Genomic DNA, 10,401 nt, shown 5'->3' with positions numbered 1-10,401 from the left:
TGTCATGCCATAGAGTCAACCAACCATAGAAGCCATTTTCTCCAGGGGAAGTGATCTCTGTAGTCTGGAGATCAGTTGCCAATCCAGGAGAGCTTCAGATCCCAGATAAAGGTTGGCAATCTTATCGCACATTCTGTTGCCATCTAGAAGCCCTCTACATGAATTGAAATCATTGTGCATAGAGAGGAACTGGGGGTGCGTGTGCTAGCCCTGCCTCCTGCTGATGTGCAGTTGCTGACTCAGGAACACGTAGCCTACATGACTAGGAAGTAGATATATGTAGGCTCTATTCCCTGCATCTTGCAGACTTCCTGTGGGCATGAACATTGTGCTCAGTGCACTCATGCCCACTTCTCCTTTCGTGTCATGTACAGAGGGATGCAGTGATTCAGTGTAGAGAAAAACCAGTGAGATGTCCCAAAGCAAATCTGGCAGTGGAGAGGCTGCTATCAAGGGCAATGGAAACCCTGGCATAAATCTTCATGACTGTATGTGGAACAGAAGAAACTAAGAACATTATGAGATAAAAGCATCAATATTGAGAGTATGAATAGAGTGGAAAATGGATGAGAAAGAAAATTATGTGACCAGGAGGAAGATGAAAGATGTGTTCGTAAATATCTTCTAATAGTGTTAATCCATTCCACCAGCCTGGCAAAAGGTTTGACAATCTGATTTTGGGTTACTTGTAGGACACTCTGCAAAATCTGTAGACACCAGGGACAGGAATAGATTTAGTGGGCAAATGAAATGTCCACTCAATGAAATGCCCAAATGAAATGCCCACTCAAAATTGTGTCCTCATATGCTTCTTCACACACAGTGAAAGGATATGGGGATTCAGTACCTTTCCCTGAACACGCTGGAAAGGAGTTGGGATGGACCAGTCTTGATCAGAAATATAAATTGAGGGGTTAAGAATATTTACGGACACAGAGAAAAGTGCAACCTTAGCCATGGGGCATCCAAGGCAGGTGCCCCAGGCTCAGGCTGGGTGTGTGTGAATGCTCTTGGCCCCTCCCCCTTTAATGGAGGGCAAAGGAAAGGAAGAGCAGACTCCCAGCACCACCGACTGTGCTCACTCCTTACAGCTGTTGGGTATCTTGCTTGGCAGTGGCCATGTCTTCCCACCCCCACCACATTGGGGTATCAGCCGGGTAAGCAGCCACCACACCTGCTCACCTGACTTGCATGGGGCGAAGCTTGCCCCTTGGTGTAGTTGTAAGAACAGTAGGAGAAATGGATTTGATTCCCCACTCCTCTTCCACATGCAGCCAGCTGGGTGACCTTGGACCAGTCACAGTTCTCTCAGAGCTCTCTCAGTCTCACCTACCTCACAGAGAAAGGGCAGGTGATTGTAACTAGCTTTGAAACTCTACTTTAGGTAGTAAAAAGCAGGGTACAAAAATCCCAGCTCTTCTTCCTCTCTAATGTGAACCAATCCATACAGAAAATCAGCATGGGGAGAACTCTCCCTTTCCTTGTAGGTGGAATATGTTACATTGCCATATACAGAAACATTCTTCCTTGTAGGGATCATTCTGGGGAGGCAAGGAGAAATCTCTTGCCCTCCCATTTCCCCCCTAACATGTTTCCAGAACGTGGCCTGGCGGAAGCACCCTTTAAATAATGCTGTTGCCTCGTCCTTCAGAGGCTCAGGCAGGAGGTGGAACCTGATAGTCAAGATGAGGGTTTGTGGCTGTGACTCAGTAGAAGACCCTCTGGAAGAAAATCCCAGGTTCAGTCTTTGGCATTCCAGTTAAAAGGAAAGGGCAACAGGTGATGTGAAAGACCAGTGCCTGAGATGCTGGAGAGCCACTGTCAATCCAAATAGGCAACCCTGACCTGACAGTTCTGATGCAGGCAGCGTTGTGTGCATGAGTATGGGTGGTGAATGGGATGGGGTGGAACTTGAGGGCACCTGGTGGGGTGGGAGGGAGGGAACCTGAGGATGCACCTGAAGTGGGCATAGATCAAACAGGCAAAATAAAACCTGAATTTGAGCAAAACCCAAAAACATCCTGCCTTCTTGATTCTGGCCCCTTCTCCTAAGTTGTTACTCCTTCCCCTGGAGAGGCTAAAAGGAATCTTAATACCCTGAATCCTGGCAACTTTACTGAAATCAGTAAGGTCAGAAAGAGGCTTCCTACCCCTCTCGCCAAGCAGATATGAGAAGCTCCTGGCAACAATCACGCGGATTGCTTGTTCATCTTTAAAGATGAGGTGCAAACAATGCAAGATCACTGGAAGCACCAGAGGCTTACTGATACAGTCACCAACAAATTTGTTATCCTGCACTAGCTTACCATTCACTACTCTTTTTGCTCTCCTCATTCATTTCCCCCCCTTCTTCCGCTTATATCTAAGATGGAAGCATACGATAAGCAGCAGCTGCAGCTTAAATACCATGCACCTTTTAGTTTTGGTACCCAATTATTTTGCTATCCTTCTGAGAACAAAGCCACATGGCTGCTTCCATCCCTTTCAGCTGGGAAAAGTTATGGGGAAGAGGAAAAGATACTTTTTCATTATGACCCTCCTGTACCATACCCACAAATAGTGAGGGCAAATTGCAAAGAACTGTCATTCCAGGCTGATACGCATTCACTGCTGGGTGCATGGCATGATTTTACACAGGCCCTAGCTGTGTGCCAAATTGGGCATTGATTTCAATATAGGGATTAAAATAAGTTTACAATAAAAAACTTGTAGACTGTATTCTTAGTCCTTAGGTCTGCAAAGATAGGACTTGTGAGCATCTGCACATTTTACAAACTGCTAGAATGTTGTTGTTGTTAGTTGTGAAGTCGTGTCTGACACATCCTGACCCGATGAATGTACAGAGCAATATTTCCAGCAGTCTGACAATGGACCCTCAATGTCCTATTCTGTGTCTCTTTGAGACTAGGACAAGTAGTTCAAATATTGCACAAAAAATATTTTCTTGCCACTATTTTTTTTGCAAGCAAGCACAGCCTAATATATCCTTGATAGTAAATCTATATCTCCAAATTCTACGCTAGTGAAAACCCCAAATAGGAAGCATCGCTCAGAGAACCAGGGACTAGTTAGAATACATATATAGTCTCATGTTCATTCTTTGGACTCTCTGGTTTAAAGAGCTCAAATATCAGTTGATCAGGCCCCAACCTGATGGAATGAACTTCTGGAAGAGCTAAGGGCCCTGATGGAGTCTTCTGGATTCTGCTGGGCCAGGAAGATGGAGCAATTCCTCCAGGCGTTTAGGTGAGGCCAGAGCAGAGCCCGGAGTTGCCAGTCTGAGGATCACGCCCTAATTTCTAATGATCAGGACCCCCCAGGCTACCATTGCCCAGGGTCATCTTATTGAACCAAAGGCCAATTACAGCAGGGTTGGGATTGGGAGGGTCAAGAAGCTGATTAGGCCGCCACGTTTCCTTCTATCTTCTATTTATTGTACTAAGGTTTTATGTATTTGATATTGTTTTAGATATATTGTGGGGTACTTATTGTTTTATATTTGTAAACCGCCATGAGATGGCTGTGGCTGAGAGTGGCAGTCTAAAAATTGACAAATAAATAAATCATGAGCACAGGAAACTGCGTTATGTTGATCCAGTCTGTTGGCCTATCAACATCAGTGGTTTCTGCTCTGACTGGCAGTATCTCAGCCAGAGGTCTGTCACATCCACAACCATCTGATCCTTACACAGGTGCAGTGTAAGGCAGCACCCTAAATCTTATGCCAGAAAAAGCTAACTCTTTAATAAATTAAGAACATGTGGGATTATATTTGTTTATTTTGGAACGCTAAAGCATGAAACACACAAAACGCCCCAACAAGAGTATTCAGCTGCCAGAAGGGATAGGCAGACGAGCAGTGCAAACTGAAGACCTCAGATTTTGGAGGTCAAGTGTGCATCCGACACACTAAAGCATTTGGTGGCGACATTGCTCAAAATGTGGGCTGCACCAAATGTTTGCTGATTTCAATATTTCCTTTGATATGAGCATATTTGATGCTGCCAAACTAATTATCACAAAAATAATCATCAGCAACAGTCTTCTTCTTTCTATAGAATTCAGCACCCTTTGGTTTCCGTGGGTGCTGCTGCATCTTCGTGGTGCCAGTATCCATTCACATTCTTAATCCTCCTTGATCTCACTGCTTTTAATCTGACCACTGGGGTTGCTCTACAGAGGAAAGGGGTGGCAAAGCATCTCTGGTCATCTCTTGCCTTGAAAGTCCATTGAGACAGAACTTCATTGGGTCACTATGAGTCAGTTGTGACCCAATGGTGTGCTTTACTTCCTTAGTCTTCTGGAATCATGGACTAAATCATGTGAGTTGCCACAGCCAATGAATTTATGTGGTATGCGGGGCAAATGAAGTTAAGAACAATGAGGGCAAAGAAGGGGGAAAATAGCATTGGGAAGAAGAAGCAGCCAGAACAATGAAAGAGCTCTGAATCGCATGTTACGATCATGGCTGAAAATGGCATTTGATGTCACACACAGAAACAAGCAGAAAAACTAAACAAGTAATTCCGGCTCAGCCCTACTTGAGTTCAATCTGTATGTCAGAGATTATTGGTGCAATCCTAAAGAGACTTCCATCCTTCTAAATTCATTGAAGTCTTCCTGGAAGACTCATGTTCAGCTGCTACTTAAACAACTTCATAGGTTACCAGTTTGCTTCTGGATCCAGTTCAAGGTACTGTTTTTGACCTTTCAGGCCTTACGCGTCTTGGGCCCTATTTACCTTCAGGACTGCCTGCCTCCTTATGCCCCCTGCAGAGCACTTTGCTCTGTGAGTATGAATCTGATGAAGGCCCTGCGACCTTGGGAAGCATGCCTGGTCTCAACCAGGGCCAGGACCTTTTCGGCCCTGGCCCCTACCTGGTGGAATGAGCTCCCGGACAAGCTGCGGGCTCTGTCGGGACTCTCTGAGTTCTGCAGGGCTTACAAAATGGAGTTCTTCCACCAGGCGTTTGGTTGGGGCCAGGTGGAACCCTGGGGTATAAGATTTGGTTCTCCCCACCCCCGGCTCCTACTGCGGTGGTAGACTGTGCCAGGGGCCTGTTTCCATCTCCCGGCCGCTACGTATAAATATTGATGCCTGGAATATGGGGAGCAATTTTTAAATTCCGCCATCTTGTATCTGTATTTATATTTTATATTGTTTTACTGTTTGGGGAGATAATTTTATTGATACTGTTTGTGAACCGCCGCAAGCCAGTTTTTGGGAGCAGTGGTATAGTAATGCAATAATAAAATAAATAAATAAATAAAATAAGCAAGACTTAGAAGAAAGTAACACTGTCTAGGGTTGCAATGTGTGTATGTGGGGTGGGTGGGTCTAGTGAACGTGAATCCGGGGTACCTGAGTTCTAGTGCTACCTTTGCTGTGGAATTATTTGGTGGCATTGTGCAAACCACTCTCTCTCAACAGCAATTCCCTATCTATAAAGTAGGAAGGATATCAATAACCTGCCTTGTACAAAATTAGAAAGCATTTTTGCAGAGTTAAAAATATTACATAACTGATAGTAGCATTATAATTCTCTTATTTAGGTGTTCGTAGACTTTTCTCCAAACTTGGATATGCTTTCTGGGAATGAAACAGCACATTTTAAAAGGGTGAAAAGCAGCACTAAGCTTCACCTGACATCTGAGTACATATTCATAACATTCATAAATAGACAGAGTCTCCGGTCATGATCCAAAGGCACATGCTGCTGCAATCTTGCTGAAGCTATGCAAGTGTGGGGTCTGGCCAGAGTTTATATGGGAGACCTCCTCAAAATCCCATGTATGCTGCCATAAATTCCACCGAAGGAAGGTGGGACATAAATGTAAATAACAACATAGGGAAAAAAGACAGCAAGTTAAGCATTTTCATCAGTTCTTCATAAAAGTAAGCAGATCTAGAGTATTTTGAACCATCGTTGTGACATCGTAATCCTTTAAAACATCAAAATATTCCTAAACTTAAAATTATGTTGACCAGTCATGCTCTTTCAGTTTAGACATAATGGAAAATCACGGCGCAGTTATGGTTAATTAGTGAAACCAGGGTGCAACTTGCTAGATGCTCATTCGAATCTTAGTTTCTTAGGCAAATACAGGTGTTGTCATTTTTTTGTTCTTCCCCCAGCTCACCTGCAGAGACCTGGTTGGTGTTCCAACATAACCCAGTGTGACAAATCAGGGAACAAATCAGGACTGAGCAAAGAGATTCATGTTTGTTTGTCACCTGAAGTGATAGGTGAGCCATTACTGTGGTGAATAAACAAATTCTAAATCACAGTTTCAGATCTGGTTTGAAGTTCTGTAACTAGCAATAGTTATTGGAATAGCCTGGATTTGGGCAGTCACCTTACTACTCACGGTTAATTTAATTAAACCACAGTTAGTCATGATGTCTGAACTGAGCCTCTGTCATTATTCAATAATGCACCTCTTTGTTATAAGCACTGATCATGATTTTCTGCGTAAGACTCTAAAAAGAGGGAGAAATATGGATGCATCTGGAGAACTTAAAAAAAAACTCTCTTAAACAAATTGCATGTTTTTAAAAAAAACACCTCACAAACCTTTCCATAAACTTGCCCTTGAGATCAGCCGAACCATTTTTATATTGTTTTATTAACTAATTAATTAAAGAATAAGAAAGTGTCTTTGTCCTATAGAAGATTATTTCAAAATTTCTACCTAGAATCGCTTGTCTCTGCCAGTCTGTTATTCATGATGGCTAGAGCACCCACTCCTCCCGAAAAGCCATTTTGCCTAGTGTTTATACAGACATTCCTAGGGTAGCCATTGGCTGTCTCTGATAACTGCTTTTGCAGAAGTGCCAGAGAGACTTTGTTGGAGGCAGTGAGATCCCTCATGGAGATCATTTCCCCCGAGAGCCTTCTCCCTTCGGTATCGCTGTCATATTGTCCGTCGGTTTCCATGGAGATGTTGTGCCGGCGGAAGCGGGATCCCGGCGTGATGGCATTGCGCCGCCCGAGACGAGTGGTTGGCTTATGGCAATCAGGGCAACACCTGCATCGAAACTTTCTTAGCATCCAGTTTAAAACCTGCTTGATTACAATCGATATGACATTAAAAAGAGAGTATATGCAACATACCCCCAGTAATATAAACATGAAGTTCCCAAATCTGTACAATCCCTGATTTCGGTACACAGCATTTTGACTGCTCACCAGATCGCCAAATCCAATGGTGCTGAAGGTGACAAAGCAGTAGTACAAGGAGTCGATGTAATTCCACCCCTCCACGGCTGTGTACATGGCTGAGGCACAGCAAGAGAGAATAATGGCAAAGATTCCCAGAATCAGCATCACATGATAGACTGATGGCTTCCACCCAATCAGGCTGTCTGCGTCAGAGATGGCCGAGCCCCTTCGGCAGGTTGGAGGTAGAAGACCGCTTCTCCGCAGCTGCCTCTCATGGCAAGCCTTCATGACCAAAGCCAGAAGAGAGATGATCCGTTCCAGGAAGAGATTAAAGAAGAGGATGGTTCCAGCACACCCAAAGAGACCATAAATGATTAGGAAGGCTTTTCCAGCTACTGTTGCTGGGGTGGACATCCCAAAACCTGGAAAGGCAGAAAGACAAGAGGGAAACCATGAGAATCAGAGATAGCCAGAGAAATTTTGGTGCCCGAACTAAAATGTTCAGATGCCACATAGGTGGAAAAAAAGAATAAACTAAGCAATAGGCAATTTTGTTGTTCTTTAATTGCTTCCCCAAACCTTCTGGCTAAGGTGGACCACCTTAACTTAATGATAGTATTGGCCTTGGTTTTTACAACAGAAGAGTTCTTTCTGAAGCTATGTCTTATTCCACAGCCGTATCCTGTTCCTCAATTAAAGTGACCCTAGCCCATTAAGCATATACATTAATTAGTTGACTAAATCTGCATCTGTTTACATAAGAATAGTCCGTGGGGGAGGGAAATGCATCATTTTTGCTTTTAGATGAAGTATGCATGTCACATAGCAGATACCATCACAGGCAAAGCATTTCTTCTGGTGTTTTGGAGAAGAAAGAAAACTTTCTCTAAGAATATGCCCACTATCCATGCACCTAAAAATATTCATACTAAAAATATTGTTTTTAGAAATTCTGTTGCTCAGTTAATCAGGAGTCCCACTTTATCAAGTAGTACTCAGTTGCAGCTCTCCCTGCATCACACAAAAGGACTTTCCCGCAAAACCAGCCAACCACATTTTCTGTGCTACTTCTAGTTGATTCTGAACAGAGAAGCAAAAAGGCAACATTTAGGCAGGGGTGGTGTCTGGACTCAGTCGTCAACTGTAGCCCTTCCTCTTATGCAAACTAGTAGAAGACTGCAGCATTCCTGCTGGGTGTTTATAGTGGGGATAGCAAATGGGTGGCTTCATGCGCTAAATAAAGTTGCCCATGTAGGATTTTAAAAATACCTTGGTGGGGACGGGGGAGTGGATCTAGTGGGTAATTGGTAGTATTTGATTGATTTTGGATGGAGTATGGCAATAGATTGGGGGTTGGTGTGTGGAGGGATTTCATAGGGCAGAAGGAGGAATCTTGCAGATTTTGGTAAATTACAAGGTATAGTCAGGTTGATTAGAGCAGTGGTCCCCAACCTTTTTATCACCGGGGACCACTCAACGCTTGACAATTTTACTGAGGCCCACTGCCCTAACACTCTCTGACTCTGGTTGCTATGGTAATGTTTAAACATCCCTTCAAAATAAGATACAGACATGCCACAACAATGAACATAAGGAACATTTTATTTTCATGGAAATTTTAACTCATGACAATGACAAATCAATGGGAACCCTGAGCTTGTTTCTCTGCAACGAGATAGTCCCATCTGGGAGTGATGGGAGACAATGACACCCAAAGTGTGTTGTAAAGGGCCAGGGGGGGATGAAGTAAAGGCCCACCTCCAATTAGTTGAAGGACCACATGTGCCCACAGGTTGGGGATCACTAGATTAGAGGATGGGATAAACAGATATTTTTTAAAGCTCTGGATTGAAATACCAGATTCAGTAATAACCATCTAAGCCAAAAATTCCAAATAAATAGGCTGATTGATAAGTACAATAACTAATGGAAAGAGAGGCTGAACTCCTCCCCATGAAAAAGGCTTTAATCTACCTTTTTCTTAACTGTTTATAGGTGTTCCCTGTCATTGTTTTCCTCCTCTGCTGCTGCTTCATTTTTTCTCTCTGATTAATCTTTCCTTGAGAGACCCCAGCCAGTTAGGGGTCACAGAACACTGTTTGAGTTCAGTGGCAGCTTTAAGACCACTGAACAAAGTTATATTCAAAGTACTAGCTTCAAAGCCCATTCCTAAGAACAGGCCTTGAAAGGGTCCCCTCCCCTCACCCCTGGCCAGGCAGCTTAAGGTGGCTTTGGGCTGCAGGTTGCAACTGGATCAAGTGGGGTGGGTGGCGGCTGGCAAGCTTGTTAGCAGGCCCAGGATAGAGCTACTTAGTCAGCAGGCTGGGAGGCCGTCGTCAGCAGGCCCTGCTTAGCAGGTCAGGAGGCCCTCATTAGCAGGCCCAGCCTGGGAGGCCCTCATTATCAGGTCCTCCACCATGACCCTTTGCCCAGGGCCTCTCCCCTTACATGCTGCTGGCTCCTGGCACTGAGGTGCCTCTGATAGCAAAGAGGCTACAGTCCAGGAACAGAGGGCGAGAGCTGCAGGGGCAGGGCCAGTCATTGGTCCTATTCCAAATTGGACAGCTGGACCTGTTCCACCCCCTAGGCTGTTTCACAAATATATAGAGGAACCATGGATAAGGATAAGCTTTTGTATACATACATCTTCAGACCAATATGACTACTCATCTAAATCAATCACATCCTTGATATGAGGACATCACAATGTCACATAGCCAATCAGATTTAGCCATGTGCTAATGTCACTAAGAGCAAGCAAAGATGATTGCAATGTTGGCATGGGCAACATTGAGGGCAATGTTGGAATGGGTTATTCTGACCAGTCATGGAGTACCTTAAACACTGAAGTTTTTAGAATGATTCCACAAAATTGCTAAGGCATTTTCCAGGTTGCCTCAATGTTCCATTTTAATTCCTCTATATTGCTGTTTTTTTCCTTGTGTCCAGACAACTTTGTTAATATCCCTGTGCCATCCTGGTTTTTCCTGCCCCCCAGTTTTTCCTAAACTAGTTTTTTTCCTGTGCTTTCCCCACCATTACAGAATGAATTTGTAAGATAACCTCTTGCTCAAAATGTGAAGAGTTTTTTTCTGTCTTGCTATCCAAACCTAGAACAGGCTTGGGCAGCAATCTTTTTAAAAATTTCCATGCCAGCATTTTAGTGCTGAAGGGTCCCTGCATGGAAACAAAAGTTCAGTCCCATCGGGATGCCTGACACCAACAGCCAATCATCACC

The 10,401-nt window shown here is 44.0% G+C and overlaps 1 protein-coding gene across 1 annotated transcript in view; it reads right to left on the bottom strand.

Annotated features, from left to right (window-relative positions):
• Positions 1 to 6,362: 6,362 nt before the first annotated feature.
• Positions 6,363 to 10,401, bottom strand: part of KCNK12 (potassium two pore domain channel subfamily K member 12) — a 55,999-nt gene continuing 51,960 nt past the window's right edge. Inside the window, exon 3 of the mRNA XM_077335173.1 lies at positions 6,363 to 7,585. Coding sequence (XP_077191288.1) covers positions 6,690 to 7,585 — 896 coding nt within the window. The 3' untranslated portion in view covers positions 6,363 to 6,689. The remainder of the gene's footprint in view (positions 7,586 to 10,401) is intronic.

Source organism: Paroedura picta, chromosome 1 (genome assembly GCF_049243985.1).
Source record: "Paroedura picta isolate Pp20150507F chromosome 1, Ppicta_v3.0, whole genome shotgun sequence".
NCBI lineage: Eukaryota > Metazoa > Chordata > Lepidosauria > Squamata > Gekkonidae > Paroedura > Paroedura picta.
This window is presented reverse-complemented; position numbering and strand designations above follow the sequence as displayed.